Raw genomic sequence first — 18263 nt, forward strand, 5'->3', positions numbered from 1 at the left:
ATGCAGAACAAACAAACTTCTGTAGAAGGATAGCTCAGTGGAAGCACGATTGACTTCGAAGCAAGACCACGCAGAGCAACATGGGTTTGAGTCCCGGTCCTCTGCTTAGTGACTGGTTTCCAGTATTAAGCATGTTAGAAAAGATTCATTGAACTCTGCATTTGGCGCAATCTATACATAAACATTAAAACGCATCTAATCCACATTTTAATCATAAGGGGTCCTAAATAATGAACACAATGATTTGTTTGCATTTTATCTGGAAGTTAGATTTGCGGAAAATTTTGTACTAGCTCCTCTTTCGCTAGTGTTGGCTCCTGGTCACTTGTGAAAGCTTGATACCCAGGATTTGCGTTTAGCTCCTGCTTCCCCAATCTTCAGTTCAATCCCAGACACAGTGGAGGGAGGGGGAAGGGAGGGAGAGATGCACCCAGACACAATCCCAGCTAAACTCACAAGAACACCGACAAGCTCACACTCGCAGGGATACAGACAAAACCAGAGCACAAAGAAAGACAAGCATACACAAGGACACTCAGTACCACTCTCCAACATTGACTCATTCCCTCTGTCCTCATCCTACTCGATCTCTCTTCTGCCTTTGACACAGTGAACCATACCATCCTGCTCAACCAGCTGCGTGATAACCTGGGTATCACTGATCATGCTCTCTGATCGACCCTCCTTGGGTCCTTCCTATCAACTATCTCACTCTCTACCTTTGGTGTTCACCAGGGGTCTAACCTCTCGCCCTGGCTTTTCAACCAATACCTGGCAACTCTCGCCCACTGCATTGCCATTTTATGCTCAAATTTCCAGTGCTACGCTGACAACACTCGACTCATTTTCAGGCTGCCCTCAGCCACCGCCTCTCCCTCTCTCATCTCTGATTGCCTAACTGCCATTCAAGATTGGTGTGCCGCCAAAGTTCTTTGTCTTAATGCATGCAAGACAGAGATCCTCCTCATCGCACACCTTCACCATCCTTTTCCCCCTCACTCTCTGGTCGGCCTCCCTTGGCCCTCCTCCTACCCCCACCTGCGAGGCTAAGAACCTCGGGGTCAACTTTGACTCCATGCTTTCCTTCTCCTCCCACATCTGGCTCTAAAAAGTCAAAGTTCCGACTGCACCTCCTCAGAGGTACTCTGCCTTTCCTCTCCTTCCCCCAGAATTTCATTGTCTCCCAAGCTCTGGTTCTCTCTTGTAACAGCCTCTTTCTAAATCTACCTGCCTCTACTCTCCGCCCTCTGCAACTAATCCAGAACAGGACTGTGAGACTTGTCCTTGGCCTCAAGCCCTGGGATCGTATCTGTCCAGCTCTGAAATCTCTCCTTTGGCTCCAGGTTAATGCCAGGATTCAATTAAAAACCCTCTGCATTGTCCACAAGGCTTTCTGGGGTTGGGTCCAAAATACCTTTAGCTATCCCTCTGCAAATACCTCCCCTCTCGAGCTCTTCGCTCCTCTAACTCCCTCAGGGTCAGTCGTTTTTCAAAGAAACTAGCTCAGGGTAGATCTGTCTTCGGCTGGGGCCCACCCTCCGGAAAGGCCTCCCTGCCACTCTAAAACTTGAGAACCATATCCAGTTCCGGAAGCACATCCAGACCTTCCTCTTTGCTTCTGCCTTCACTCACCCTCTCCCCTGCTGATCTGTTCTCTCTTGGCACTGTGCACCTGGCCACCCTCTGTCTTCCGAACCCAGGTACCTGCTCACCCTGCCACCGGGCCACCCCTTGCACTGGGGTCTGTATCTTTACACATGCATTCCCCTTTTTCTTCCTGGACTTATCAGACCTTCCCTGACGGCTGCCTTAAACCCAGCACTTGCCACTTGCTGGCTGCACTACCACTGTTTGTTGCCTTTTTTTATTTATTATTAATCTGTTTCTCGTTTGCTCCGCACTTTCCACTTCTCTCCCCCCCTTTTCATGCAGTTTTCTTCTTCCCCTCTCCCATGCACTTGCACGTTCTCAATGTCACATAGCCTAGTGATATTGTTGTTCTGTTCTTCCCTGTTCCCCTCCCTTGCCTTGTCACGCTCTGAAACGCTTGTGTACGAGCGCAATAGAAATAAAATATCAATTCAAATGACAGACTAGTGCACCCACAAGGACTCGCACAGCGGGCCCTACTGACCGTCACAGACAGACCTGCTCCCAGGTGGGATGGGTACCATATTTCTTATTTGTGTGAAATGGGCACTATAATCCTTCCAGTAAGTGTGGTATGTGTTTGCTTCTGCAGACTCCGGCATCAAACTCTCCCTTCCCACTGGACCCTCAACCTCCAGATGAATGTCGCATTCTCGAGCGCTACTGCCCAGGCGGTGGGGGGGTTGAACACAAAATCGCTGCAAGACCTGGCTCGTCGCTGGATCTTTGGTAAATGCAACGGCACATGAATTACCTATTGGCATGAGTCAGCATTACCAATTGAGAAAATGCACTAGAAGACCAACACCCACCTGCCCCTCCCTGTTCACCATACACCAAGTACAGCGGCAGAGAAAACCCCTGTAATATCAGGAGGAAATGCTGGAGAAATTCTAATGAGTGCACGATAGAGTATAGAGAGAGTATAGGCACTCTAAAAATAAACCATGAGATGTGAGGTAGCCAACTAGGGTGAGCACGTAGTGCACTGTTAGGAAGCAGAAACCTAGAGCATGTTGGACCCGAAGAAGAACTTATCAGGAGATGCAGCACAACAGAGTAAGCGGTGCATTGGAGGATCTTCTGGGGCAGTCTGGCGTGAATGGGTGGGGGTGAAAGAGCAGAGGAAACCAGAAATCTCAGCATGAGGTTAAAATGGTCGGGGAGCAGTGGAAGGAGTGAAGGACAGCAGACACGGATAGAGTAGATGGCCAAGCGAGCGGCGGAAGCAATGGAGAATTGTAAAGAAGTAGAACAAGACTCTGACCCATGAGACAGATGGAAAGCTGGCTGGATCCACCATCTATATCCGATGAAACAAAAGAAGACCAAGCAAAGGCTGGAATGAGACCACAGAAAGGTCTGCCGAAGAGCATTGCCATGGAACTCTCCAATTCTATGCTAGTCATTTGTCTGTTCTTTCCTGAAGGTTTAATCTGGGGGCCCATCTTGGAATAGAGTGCAATTACAGAATAACGTATTCACAATCTCACATAGCCATTCTGTCCACCTGCCCAGTTTCTATCTGGCCCACATGTTCCAACCTCGCCGAAATCTCTCTTTTGACTTCCTCCGATCCTTTAGATGCAATATGTAGAAAAAAGTGAGAATGAGTACACTGAGGAGGAGGTCCAGATAGTGAGCCAGGAAAGGGATGCCCCAACCCCTCCTAGTCACTGGGTCACAAGCACACTAGATCTGGGAGCAGAAGCGATCATATTGGTGTGGATTACAAATAGCAAGCAGAGCGCTGCATCTTTGAAGAGGACTGAGAAACTAATCAGCTGGATGCTATATCCTTTAACCAGGAGCAGAACAAAGAATTGTGCGAGAGCTATATCTCAAAGAATGTTTTGCCTTGGAGAAGATTGGGAAGATCAGTATCCCCACAATATGACTCCCCGACACATTATAGCTTACCGCAATTCTAACACCGCTTGCGTGGAGAGTTTGGAAGAAGGAATATCCTTGTCTTTAGTTGAGTAAAAAAATAATAACTACACCCCTTAACTCACCTGGTTTGGACCCATCAGCCACATGTTCCTTCTCCCACTTCTGAAACACTTTGCTTTTCCACCGCTTAACAGCAGTCTGGCACAGGCTGAATTACTGAATCAAACTCCAAACCAATTAATTTAATTTATGAAGTGCTCTAGTAGGAATTGCAGTATGAAGCCTCTGGAAAACAGAATTACTGCCTACACAACAACAAAGCGCCCATTAGCGGTAGCCAAATAGCAAATTGCATTTGTGTATCATTTTGGCGAAAGCTGGTCATGTGTGAATTTAAAAGGGACGGTGTGTCCACGGTGATGCGCTGATAGCCTGATGGGTTCTACTAGTTATTAGATAAACCATAACCTACAAAATCAATATAATTGGTTGCAAGGAAGGTTTTAATAAGATTTTTCAAATCTGGCAACACGTGTTTCGACCCTTACAGGGTCTTTCTCAAGGCAAAACGTATGTATATGCAGGACTGACCAGAGATGAAGCATCAATTGGCTAGATAGCAGCAGTCCACATAGTCTATGTACCTCTTCCAGATCACGATTTCTGATTCAAATTCGTGTTGCTCAAAAAATGTATTTATGCTCAAAGAAACTTATAAAGAGGTTAGCCAGCGACGCAGCGTATTTCGCTCCCATGGCTACCCCTTTCGTTTGCATGTAATATTGTTGATTGAAAAGAAATTGGCTGTGTTCCAATGTGAATGCCAGAAAATCCTTAATCATTTGAATGTGTTGTGAGTATGAGTGGTTGCGAAACGTAAAGTCGATGGTGGCAAGTGCCTGGTTGTGCTGAATAGATGTGTAGAGTGCTTTTACGTCTAAACTTGCCATTGATAATGGGTAGTAGAGTGTCTGAGGTAAGCAGGTAGTGTCGGTACAAGATCCCTAATGGCAGTGTCAATGTACTGCGAGAGACCCTCAGTGACCCATCCTAGGCCACTCATAATTGGTCTTACTTGAGGCGGTATGGCGTTTATGGATTTTTGGGAGGAAGTACATACTCAGAATGACCGGATGTGGTCGAAGTCTTTCGTCATCTGTTAGCATCCCACATGAATGCCATTCTTGAATAAGGGTTTTAAGATTCGAGACTGTTTGTATGGTAGGGTTTCCCAGAAGTAATTAGTAACAGTCTGGTGTTGCAAGGTGTTCGTTGGCCATACTAATACAGTTGTGAGTGTTCAAAATGACTATTACCGCCTTTATCTGCCTCTTTGATAACAATTTCTTTGTCTTTGGCTAAATTGGTGAGTGCAGTTCTCTCAGCAGATGTTAAATTGGATTTGAGACTACCAAATCCTGTATTTTGATAATCCATATACCGATGTATATCCTTGGATACAGCCTGGTAGAATGTGTCAATCACGTTCTCATTTGGTGATGGTGGAACACATTTTGACCCGTGTTTGTGTTCGAAGAGTTCGCGATTACGCTGGTGTGTTCCCAATTCTTGCTGTAATGATGTGCGTGAGAGGGGTAAATCGTCAGTGAGAGACGTGAGAAGCTGAGTATCTTCAATATCTGCCATGGTCAAAGTACTGGCTGGTTCTTTGTTCTGACTGGGAGAGAAGATTTTGACTTGGTTATGAAAAAATCTCTTCAATTTCAACTTTCTAATAAATGTATACAAATCAATCTGAAATTCAATTAAATGTGACTGGTGACTCAGTGCAAAAGACCAGCCTTTATTCAGAAGGGACAACTCAGACGTGGACAGTTCTTTACTCGACAAATTATACACTAAATCTTGAGAATGGATTTGGACTTCCTGTAACTGGAGTGAGTCAACCATGTGTTTGTGTTTCTCCCTGTATCTGACCCTAGATCCTCTTCCTCTTCTTCCTCAGATGTGGTCGGGGTTGAGGTACTTCGCCCTAAAGGGACACGGAAGCAAACTTGTTTAATTGGATTGGTATTGGTATTGGAATTGGAAACATTGGCCTTCTTGTATTTTACTTTGGCTTGGAACCCCCTTCTGCAATGTTAGCACAGGGGTTACACTATCTCCTTCCCTTTGTCGGTTGTCATAGGTTGGTCCTCTTTGGATTCTACCTCAGATGAGACTGGAGTATGCGTAGGTGTTTTGTCTACAGGACTAATATTATCATGATCAAATTTTGCCTGGAAGGTATACACTTGATCATTATTATAATCTCTTTCATCCCGAAAGAATTTAGGGAATTTGCATATTTTAATTTCATCTTGGTACTTAAGTATTGAGTGCATTTTTTTTCATAATTTTTGTCATTGATAGTAATGGGATTCCCCATAGCCTCAATTTCTTTTTTTCAATCTCTCCATTTGTGTAAATTTAAGGTAAATCGCACAAGCACACGTGCAAGTGAGCCACACCTTGCAGTGAATGGAACAATATTGTCCAAAAAGTCTACCTTTTTTAAATATTTAGAGAAATTAACTGTATAGGAAGTATATAAACAACTGTGAAGTAAAGAAATCATGAATTCATTGAATGAAACTACCTACGTAGGTTTTACGAGAAGCACTTATGGTTGTGCTTGGTGCAGTTCCAAACAAACATGAAGTTATGTAGGCAATATATTTATTTACAAAAGCCACAGAACTACAGTTATGTTGCTTTTATACATTTTAATGCTGAATACTTAATCAGGATTGGAATACTTGGTAGCGATAATTTCCTTAGGACTGTTTTCATTTTAATACACAATCCATCTAGCTCCTTTTGGTCCTTTTCCTGTAGGCTCCTGCCTTGGAAGCCACTGATTTGTATAGTTGCTGTTGCATCCTTTAATCAAATGCACCATCCGATCTGTATGGTAGGTGGATGGATCCCATTTGAATCTATGCAACTCACAATTATTATAGAAATGCAGTTGAAGGTAAGTACTGATCCTTCTCCTGCATTAGATCTTGAATAGATTCACATCATTGAATGTTTTCATTATGTGATATAGAAGTGATGCTGGGTGAGGAAAAAACAATTATTGCATTGCCAGCATGGGATCACTTGTGTAGACTTCAGCCTAGGGTCCATCAAGGCCTTATTTACTGGAGCTTGCTGTATGGAGGGCAAGGGCTCCAAGGAGCATTCTAGATTTTGACGCCAAAGCATATAGCCCATGCAACAGCTGCCCTTTCGCGTCACAGTTCCTCCAGCCAGTGGGTGGTCAAGGCAAACTAGGATTACCTCTGTTGACGTGGCAAAGTCATTAATATAGAGTCATATGGCATGCATTAGGCCATGCACACCTACACTCGGCATGCTACATCTGATCTGTTTGGAACAGAAAGACTAGCCTGCCAATTAGTTGTAACGTTGCATTTCAATGAGACATGCTCGTAGTCTGTCTTTTTTTTTTCTTTTGTGTCATGGAAAGAGAAAATTGAAACAAGCCACTTATTATAGTGCAATGAGCTTGCTTACACTAATCACCTGTTTAGAGGATGTGGACATTGGCTTGAAAACTCTTGGATCAGGCGGCCAGAGGAAAGCAAGGCATAGAGGGATCCTGTCCATGTCACTTAGCATTTGGCCTTCCTCATCTGGGAAATCATTTTCTACTGTAGAAGAAACCAACCTCTGGTCTTCAATCTCAGGTAAAGTTGTTTGGTAAATATTTAATAGTCCTGCAGGTGAACACAGAAACTGACAGTAAATGATCCTCCAAACAAACCCAAAACGGTTATCCCTACTCCCAGTGTAACATGTATAGACTTTACAGTATATAGTCTCCAGTGTATCCTAAGAAATATTTTTGAACTTAATTAGGGGAGACGTTTACTCCTTCCATTCACTACAGTAGAGCACAAACTTTCTTTTCACTAGCCCTTTGAAGAGGTTTCACTTGATACTTAAACATCCTCCTGACGAAGCAAGCAATGTTACTCATGCAGAGGCTTCAAAAAGCAGTGTGTAAGTAAAATACCACTTCAGTGAGCCAATTTTCGATCTCTATTCTGACAAAAACCTATCATAAATTAAAAAGTATCTTTAAACTAGACCGGTGCATTAAATATAGGCCTAGTTATCATACATTATTTTTTGTTTGCATCACATTTCAGTCTTAGATCTTTTAACCTTCATATATGGTATTGATGCCATTTGGCAACCTAGCCCCCCCCCCCACCCCCTTCCAGCTCTTAATTTTCCATACACCTGTTCCCTATTCTCCTTCCTCATTTTCTTCCCTTTCTTCCCCTTCTGAATGGATATTTCTTCTGCATGTGCTTAGCTTTGTCTCATAACTGTTTGCTTTGAAGGATATTAGACCTCATTTTTCAGGTGTACAAATGTCAAGTTGCAAGCTTCTAGCCAGGCATCACAAAGAACACTTATCACCTGGTGAGATTTAACAACTTCCCACGTGCACACAACACAGCAAACCATTTCACACTTTCCAAGAGTGAATTCTGACTGCCCATTGGATAGTGCAAATTGTGAGTCCTGTAATACAGGAGAATATTTCACCTGTATTTTTTTAATGCACCAATTAAAACATTTTTAAATCAAACAATTTGAAGAAAAGTTCAGTATTTAAATAAACCAAAATAGGATGTTCCATTATGATAAAGTACAATGCATCCTTATTATCATTCATATTTCTATAGTGCATAATATACAATATGTGCAGCTTGTGTGTCTGCCATGGAGTCAAAGCTGTTACACCGTGTTTTTCAATAAGTAATTTGTCATGGATCTCCCAACTGCTAGTTGGGCCACAACCTCTGTTCCTGAATGTTGCACCACTTCAGTGAGTTGGTGAAGCTATTGTAGCGTCATCTTTGTTGGTTGTGGGATATTTTACCCATGCCGGTGCGCGCCCCACTACACCCCTTTGCCAATGGGGGAAAGGAAACTGCCAAAAATGGATGTGCTAAACCCTGTGCGTGCCAAATCTACAAAACTGTGCATGGTTCACAAATCAGAAAAGCCTGCACACCCTGCCACACAGTCAAAGTTGGTGTCAAAACAGGACTCACTGAATGTCAGTGGGTGCTGTCACCTGTCACATGAAGCAAGGCCACAGAATTGGGCTAAAATTCCGAAAATACCCTTAAAATCCAGTTTTCCACATCCATTGCAACCTTCAAAGTTCTGTTTTGGTGCTAAATTCAGTCATTTCCCAAATGAGCTATTGAAATGAAAAGTTGCTGAAATTTGATTCTCCAGATGGCTCAGAGAAAGCCGGACCTCGCTGACGGCTGCATAAGAAAATTAGATGTCAAACCCACTTTAAAAGTTTTTCTTTTTCCTGAAGAAATTGCAAAATTCGCCTATTTAAAGCATGTTTGTGAAGGGCTTAATTCTTTTAAATGGTCAAATCCCTTGTAAACTGTGCTTATTTTTATGTATAAAATGAAAAGGCTGTAAACTGAATTTAAAGCAACCCAGTATTGGAGTTAAGTAAATACTTAATTCTGACCTGACAGTGCCAGTCTGGGAAAGATTGACACTTCAGAATTGACACTCCCTTGCTACAGGAAGTCTTAATGGTTCCTGCATATTGACAACAAGGAGCACAATGGACTCATAAGACTTTCGTCTCTGGCTGAGCCAAGAACAATGGCAAGCTGCCTACTGATCTCTACAGAGGAGCTTCCCTCTCCCGGAAGAGGACACGCCTCCCTGATTAAAGGATGGGGACAGCTGTTGCCTGTGAAGGGGAGTTGTGAGGGGTGAAAAAAACTGCTGGAAATTTTTGATGTTTAAATCCTTATTTGTGATTAAATGTGAAACTCTTTAACTGTGCAACCTGAAGGAGGATACATCTAAAAATTGGTAGATGTTAAACTCATTTTATGCTTTTGCTTTGAAGACCTTAATTGACCCCGTACCACCTAAGGAACCAAAGTTGCAGGAAAAACCCTAATTGAAGCAAAACTATTAATGTTGCCAGTCTAAGATTGCATATACATGATCCAGTGATAATCGCCCAGATATGTACTGAATTAGAAATTAGTAGTCTAAACTGTTATGATTAAAATTGATAAAATTCTATAGAATGACAGACGGCTCTCACAAAGATGAGGCTTGAATGTAAACATAACCCATCAAATATACAATATGTGTCCGATGTTATTAGGGGACATAATTTTAGAAATGTACATTTGTGCAAAAGCTAAATCTGGGAGTTCCTAAATCCTATCATAAAGATGACAGCTCTGTTCTGATTGCCAACCAAAACAAGGCAAACACCTTTGGCCACTCACAGCCAAGGGGGTTGGTTTTGAAATTCTGCCCACACCATAGTCACTTGGTAAGATAAATATAGAAACTTCACCACACAGAACACACTGCTTCCTGAAGACACTGCTTCCCGAACACATCGAGATTCCTGTTCTGCGCTTTGGAGTCAGCTGCAAGGTGAAGAGTTATGGATAGAATGAAGAAGTCAGGAACAGACTTCTTTGCAGAATCCAGACTTAATCCAGACTTTAGCATTGCTGAACTCTTTCTAGCTAAACCCAAATTCAACCATCCCAAACGTGAAGGGATTTAATTCTGATTCAGTTTGGCTTGCTACCATTAACGCTTGCCTGCTGAAACGTGCATCCTGCTATCTACCGTGTCCAGTGACAAGAAGAGCCCATCCAAATCCAGTCTGAGGTGCAGTCCATAATTGACCAGAACCACACTACTGATCCAATCCCGCCAGAGGTGCCCTGCTGCCGGTGGACCTGACCCGAACCAATGACCAGAACTTTGACGGTCCAATTTTAATCACAAGGGGCTGTAAGTATCAATAGGAAGAACAGTGACCCATAGTATTTTTGCATTGTCTTATCCCAAGCTCAACCCATCCCATCTCTAGCTTCAGAACCTTAGTATTGTCAGAACCATTCTTGCGCTGATGTTCTCATTTGTTTTACAAAACCATAAGTCATTAGTGATTTTGAGTAACTAAAGTAAATCCCAGAAAGAAATGGATTATCCACCACGTGAAGGGTTACGGTGGCCACGTAACTGTGGAGATTCCTGTGTGGCATTCTCTTTTTCCTAGTCATAAACCAATCTGTTATTTTTAAAACCAAATTTGTTTCATATTCGTGCCTATTTTGCAAAAACACACTCACTAAAACCTCCATAACTTCAATTTTATAGATAGAAACTAAATTTCAACTGTCACTGATAACTAAGATCCTTAGCTACCTCCACAACTAAAAACCGCATCGCAGAACAGTGTATTTGTTGCATAGTGACATTTTGCTGCGAATTGCAGTTTTCAAAAGTGTACATGTGTCTTTTTCCAATTCAAAGTGTTTCTTCAAATCCCATCCGGATCTAAAGTGTGTACCGTTGTTTATATTGTAGCTCATGCGTGTTAGGACCTGTTTAGTGTTGCTTTCCTAAGAATTTTTATCCATGTAAGCAATGTTTTTACCTTTTGCATTCTGTCACAAAGCCATTTTTCACCTGTCATTTTAAGTGTCAAATTCCAAAAAACGGTTTTCTCTCTTGTTTGAGGAGGGAGGATTGCATTTAAACTCTAGACATTGTCTTTCATTCCTGAATACCTGCTGATTACTTACATCTGTGTAGGATTGCTCATTTGTAACTAAAGAATTTGGCAGGGGGAAATATTAACCTCAACGCTATCTGTTCACAAACCAAAACTGTTTCGGTGTTTTATATTCTGCATTATTTTATAAGTGAATTCAATTGCTTTACTTATTTTCTGAATGTTATTGTCAACACTTGGTGATTGTGTGGTGATTGTGTATATGTGTGTATATATATGTGTATATATATGTGTATATATATATGTGTGTGTATGTGTGTGTGTATATATATGTGTGTATATGTATATATATATGTATATATACATATGTATATATATATATATATTCTTTGAATTTGCGCACTACATGCTAGGCGTGAGTGTGTGCCTGATTGAAATCCTTAACATGGTGATTCAGTTTTGGCTTGATGTTGGAGCTCCCTTCAGAAGATTACATTCTGATTAACTTACTTTTTTAATGGAAATTGAGTTTTAAATATTCTTAAGTGGCTGATTTTGTAAAATTCGGATTTTTGTTCAATCTGTGTAGTTGCGCTTTCCTTTTTTTCTTCCTGAAGCATTTTAAACGGAAAGCATTGCAAACATGTAAATTGATGTCAACACATTTTCAATTGTTGATTTTCTGTAGGAACCAAGTGATAATGGACCTCTCTTCACAGAATTGAAATTCTACATGCGAGCTGCTAAACCAGATGAAAGTAAGTAGTCTATGCCTATGAATGTTACACTGCTTGCCTCAAAGTGTTAATGATAGACTTCATATTAAAAACCTACTTGGTAACAGTTTTTTTTTTTTTTTTATTTAACCCTACAAACGTCACGTTCCTGTCTGTAACTGACCTTCACAATGTTTGTTCCTGTAGTCCACATGCATGTGGTGTATGTGGCCCACATGGTGCTGTGGCCTTTCTGGTGCACTCTTGGGGTATGTGCTGTATCCCCAATCAAAATGGCTGATGCAGTAGGACTTACTGGTTTTGTTTTCCCATTTTACATTGACCCGTACGCTGATCACCCGCTCTTATGGCTTTTGTTGCTATTCTTACGCCCATGACACTCAGATACAGGGTTTATTAGATCGTGACCAGGTCAGGGCGTCCTTGGGACGATCTCCGTGTCTGTCGGCAGTGGGTAGGTGGATCAGTGCGAACTAGCTCAAGCTGAACGGGGACAAGATGTAAGTCCTGGTGGTGGGGCCCCCTTCTAGTGCATCTATGTCGATGTCTTCATTCTGTCCCTCCACTCTGGGTGATCTCCCTATCACTGTGACGGTGGTCAGGAATCTAGGGATTCTTCTGTCATCCTCTCTATTGATGAATACGCAAGTGAACACAGTGTGTGGAACAGGGCACTTTCTTCTCCGAGTTCTCTGTAAAGTACTTCCTTTTCTTCCTCATTTATGAACTTTTGGTGGTAGCACCGCTAATTACTTGTCATATTGATTATTGCAACACGCTCTACTTGGCTCAACCTGCTGGTTCCATACACCAATGCAAAATGTGGTGGCTCGGTTAGCTACCAATTCTCCCTATTGAGCCCTCTTTAGTCCTGTGCTTCCTGCTCTCCACTGGCTCCCGTTGGCCCAGAGGATTGAGTTCAAATCCCTGTGCCTGGTCCACTGGGCATACTACCGCCAGGGGGTTGAGTACTTTCAGGATCAATTCTGCCACTAAACTCAAGGAGGATCACTTCGCTCTGGTAATGCCAACTTGGTGCCAATCCCAAAATATAAGCCTTCCTGAATGGGAGGATGGGCTTTCTGATATGTGGCTGGAAAGCTGCGGATTGATTTACCTCTTGACCTTAGAGGTATTGTGAATCACCTTAAATTTCAGGCATGCACTGAAAAGCTTTCTGTTTAAGCTGCCTGTGGAGAGGTTGTGTCCTTGGGATTGTCGCGCCAAGATGCCTTTGGGTGAAAGTGCGTGCTATAAATACAAAGAACATAACGCTGCTAGTTCTCTGGCTTGCTGTGCATTCCTCGTATAAAAGTAGAGCAAGTTGAGGTGAGACTTCTGATTGCGCTTAAAACCTTCTGGTTTCTTCTGTTTTTCTGATTTGTTTGGAGCTTGTGTCCCGATTCCTTTTCCAGATCTGTTTTTCCAACCCTTGTTGATTCTGCTGGGAACTTAATCAAGCTTCTCTGTATCTGCTTTCCTGTAGCACAAACTGTTCTCATGTCTAGCTCCTTTTTCTGCTTTTTGCCTACTAGCTTGTTCCTTGGAAATCAGCATGTCATGTCAGGTTATTTTCTGGTAAATGCAAGTGTGACTGGACTGGGTGGGCCGCCACAAATAACCACGCTGACTGGAGTGTCAAGTACAAGGGTGTTTGTTTAAACATCTTTACAAATAGGATAGCCGTTTCTCGTGGGCAAAAGTATCTTGCCCTAGCAAGGCTTGGAATTTTGGTGCTAGGGGCGTCTCTTTATCCTGTCTACCCTGGCCTTGTCCCCACCTCCCAAACCCAGGCATCGCTTATGGTAGATGGTAGGGGCCACCTGGATATAGCACTGTCACTCTTCTTGGGGGCCAAGCATGGCTTACCTAAGGTGTTGGCTACCTGACTGCCTAGGTGTTTTTTAACTCTCCCTCTCCTAGCCCACTTCGTGTTTTAGGAAGTTAAGGATGGTGCCTTCTTCAACCCGGTGTCCCTCACACTTGCTCGTACCTGACCCTTGACTATACTGGTCGTATTTCTCGTCCCACTACGTCACTATCCCGCCGATCTCTCACTCCGCCTTTCCACCTCCACCTCCACTCTTTGATCTTCTTTTCTTACTTAATTTCTTACTAATGAGAGACTGGTTCATGTGTTTGGGTAAAATACTGCACCCTGCCTCCCAACCTCCTTTCCCCCTGTGACAAAATGACTTCTGCAGGAGTGTAAGGATGAGTAGTGACTACACTGCCTACTAGGCCCCCACACATCTACAAACCAACAGTGATCCAAATCATAAAGGTAAAATTGGCACAGCTAAGAAGTTTACCTCCTTTGCCTTTCATGTTAATCTGGACAGAGGGAAGGCTATACTCTCAGAAGGGGTGTGAATGTGATCAGCAACATCCCAAACAGCAATAGTACAACAGTCCAAAATAACAATGTCCAGTTATGGATCTATAAAGCTATACACTTTTAGCACACCACTGGACAACTTTATCTTCTTTGACTGCTGTTCGAACTACATCTCCCAAAATTGTTGTAGTCCTGCTGCGGTACTAATTACCGTTCAAGCCGCGTCAGCGCTGGCATGTGTGGACTTAGCCAGCCTGCGTGGACTCTGCGCAGGATGTGCCGACACCTTCCTATTCCGGCTCAAAACTAGTTGTGGTAAAGTCTGTTCGTAAGTACTTGTGTTGTATTTCCATCCTCTTAGTCAACTCTTTTTTTATTGGCTGTGGACCTCCGTTTACGGGCTTTATTCACTGCAGAGCAACAACAGAGACAGTCCATTGTTGACACACATTGTAGTCTAGACAACCTTCACACTTTGCTCCGACTACTATGGCTGCATATCAGCCTAAACATCCAATTTCAACTTGTATGGAGACACTACATTGTTAGAAGAATCCAGATTGTGGGGGTGGGGTGCGGGGGAGGTAGGGAATATCAAAATGTCTAGTATACTTCCATTTGCCCCACCCATAAACCAGTGCTGTGCACTCAAAGTAATGCAAAACAGGCAAAGAGTGCATGAAAAATGGAGATTAAGGACTGGGAATGTAATGTAAAGATTTTGTTATTGAATACCCGCTCGCTGGATTAACACGCTCAAGATGTTGGTGATTACAGAGCGTGAAGTTCAAATTGTTCATTTTACTGAGACATGGTTGAAGGACTCTGGTGGCCCTAATATAGACTTGGCCACCCCAGCCGATCATAAATTTTTTGGGCAAAATAGAGAACACAGCATTTTAGGGGGAGTGGCATTCTTAGCTAGACAGGATTTAGGCTTCTTACAATCGCCTATCTCATGTACCGATTGTGAAGTTACCCTTTTAAAAGCCATGCCTACCCCTATTAACCTTGTCAATTTATTACTGCTGTACCGTCCTCCTAATATTCTCTTTTATTAGGAAATGTCTGCTATTCTAACGAGTGTTAACAAACTTTTCAGCTCAACTATTGTGCTGGGCAACTTGAATAGATGGTTTGGGAATCCCGGAGACCATGAGTTTGGAACAGTTGTTTCTGAACTTTGTCTACATGCCATACATCAAGGAACCAACTCATTATACTTGACTGGGTTATGGTCAGGAATTTATCGGTAAACTTGCTGGACATTTCACCTTGTCTGGTCCAATCATTTCTTTACAAACCTTGAATGTACATCCCTATTTTGTCTGTTCAGTAAAAGAATGTGCTACAAAAAGTCATAAGTAACATTTTTAATAAAATCCATGCTAACGATTTGGAAGGCTGCTTAATGAAGCTTATGGCATCCACATCTGATGCTGAAACAGCAAATGCGTTGGCAGCTAAATATGGGATAGCCCTGATGGGCCTACTGAACCGAGTGGCACCTTTTTTGGAGAACAAACCAACACTCAAAAATGGTTCACACCTGCTCTTTCAGTATGCGAACAAGAAAAACAAAGAGCAGAGTTTTCTTGAATGAAAGCACATAAACAAGACAACAAAGATAAATGGAAGGCACTGGACACATTCTATAGAAATGAGATCTATGAGGTGAAACAACATTTTTATAATACTCTAAAAATGATACTAAAACTCTGAGATTTTCAAGCGCTTGGAAAAACCTTCTTTTCAATTAAATCCTTTTGTCCAAACAGTCCGAGGACTGTGCCACTGTCCAGAAAGCTTTCTCGGACAAGATTGTCTGCAATTTTGGCTTGGGAAGACTATTTGATCAAAATTGAAAGCAATGATAATGCTGAACCTCCTGATAATTCTGTATTTCCTATTAACCCACTCTTTGCGTTCATGGAGATTTATACATAAAATGATCAAAACTCTTAAGGCTATGCGATGTCCTCTCTGATTGAGGTTTTTCCTGCAAAAATCATCCTGGACGAAGTAGATATTTTTGCACCTTTTTTGGTACGCTTTACTAATGCTAAATGTGGGTACATTGAGGTTCCTGATCTTCTGAAGAAAGTGGTGGATACCCCGCTGATAAAGAATCCAGGCCAGGACTGAAAATCTGAGGCCTATTACAAATGTACCTTTTTTTTGTTAAAGGTAATATGTAAACTTGCAACCATTCAACTGCAGGAACACTTGATACGAAAATAAGATCCTACACATGAGGAAGTCTGGCTTCAGGTCACATGACACACAGAGTGCTCTGCTGGACTTACACACAGGGATGTTGCGTATAGTAGATGTAAGCAAATTGGGGCTGCTGATGTTGTTAGACTTATCAGCAGCCTTTGATTTAGTGAACCACAAATCTTTGATCAGTAACATGGATTTGCTCCTTTCTCCGCAACAGGATGGCCAGGATTTGCTGGGGGAAGGGGGGAGAGGAAGGGGGGGGGGGCAAGGCGGCGTATTTTCTGAGTCAGAAGAATCAAATGAGTCCCACAAGGTGCTTGCTTTTCCCCAACACTTTTCAATGTCTTCTGTTGCCCTAGACGAGCTGGGTGTCAGTTTTACCAACTATGTAGATAATACCCAGCTCGTCATGGAACTGAGTGGGGATTACAGTAAAGGCTCTGGGAACATTCCTTCTGTTTATGGACCCTGGATGTACCTGAATGCATTCATGAAATCAATTTCTATAATTAATACTTTTAGGCTACACCTGAAGGGATTCAGGCACAACCTTGTATGTACTTCAATGCATTTTCAAGCGTGTAGACTAGATTCAAATTATTTGTTGTACTTGTCTTATTGAGTATGCATACCTGTTTATATGTTCTAATTTGATCTTGCTGTTTGCTATTTTTCCTTATGAAGTGTGTATTCTACATAGTTCTCAGCGATTTGCAACAGGGTTTGCATATACATTTTTTCTTTGTTTTATCTCTTGGTTTAAGAAAAACATAATGTTATGTCTTAAAGTTTGTTCAATTCATTAAATGTAGTGAATGATCATTTCAGTATTAATACTTAATTTGCCAATCAGTAGCAAAGGTATCATGACTCGGGATTAGATGTATTTGCTCTTTTATGAAATCACTTCATGTCACAAGTATGTTATTCCTTTTGGGAACCCCTCCCAGTGTTCTGTGTTCTCTCCAGTTCCCACCACTGATGGAGAAATTCCCTTAGTATTATACATGTCATTTAAGGTCTGGATGACTACCAACGAAAGGTGCATTGATGGAACAAAGACCGAGTTCCTTATTTTCAGCTCTTTGCAATCGCGAGCCAAATTGGAAGCTAACTACTCAGGCTTTCAAATTGAACAGCATTTTAATAATACCTCCACCAATGTTAAGACACTGAGCATTATCTTTGAGTCGTTAAGTGTGGGAGCACATGTTAACAATGTGGTGAGCAAAGTTTAATATCAACAAACTACTTTGATTAGTCAAACTCTTCTGTCTCAAACTAATTGTACTACCTTGGTTAGAGCCATTTTGATGCCCAGATTGGACTACTGTAATGCCCTCCTGAGTGGGGCTAATAAAGGCCGTCTTCATAAGCTGCAGGTGCAACAGAATGACACAGTTGGTCTGGTTAAAAGCTTCTCTAGAAATAATCACATTTCAGATCATAGGAGGGATCTTCAATGGCTGTCTATTGAGGCCAGAGTTTGTTTTAAAATAAATATTTTGTTAAACAATATCAGTTTTATTTTTGGACCCTAAATTATCCGCCCTACTGTGCATAACATCGCGCAGCCCTGAAAATTCCTTCCATTGCTTTATGGTTGGTTGTTTTTGCAGCACGCATTATTTTGAAATCTGCTGCCTTCTTTTTGATGTGGTCTGGGCGAATCTAAGATGGCCGCCACCTTCTCTGCTTCCCGAAAGTAGTGTGGCTGTCCTTTCTTCCTCCTTCACTTCTATTGGGCATCGAGTGCTCTTCTCCACCAACTGGGGACTGGCAGGCTTCAGCTGGCCCACTTCTAAGGACCCTGACTGCTCCCTGTCTGCTACAAGGAAGGTATTTGACTCGGGGTCCCCTGTGC

At 42.3% G+C, this 18263-nt stretch overlaps 1 protein-coding gene across 2 annotated transcripts in view; it reads left to right on the forward strand.

Annotated features, from left to right (window-relative positions):
* The window catches only part of VRK1 (VRK serine/threonine kinase 1), a 351956-nt gene that overhangs the window by 98816 nt on the left and 234877 nt on the right, over nt 1-18263 (forward strand). For both annotated transcript variants that reach the window (XM_069637723.1, XM_069637725.1), the window contains exon 4: nt 11790-11859. In XM_069637723.1, the coding sequence (XP_069493824.1) occupies nt 11790-11859 (70 nt within the window). The remainder of the gene's footprint in view (nt 1-11789; nt 11860-18263) is intronic.

This window comes from Ambystoma mexicanum, chromosome 14 (genome assembly GCF_040938575.1).
Source record: "Ambystoma mexicanum isolate Mex_15411 chromosome 14, UKY_AmexF1_1, whole genome shotgun sequence".
NCBI classification, from domain to species: domain Eukaryota; kingdom Metazoa; phylum Chordata; class Amphibia; order Caudata; family Ambystomatidae; genus Ambystoma; species Ambystoma mexicanum.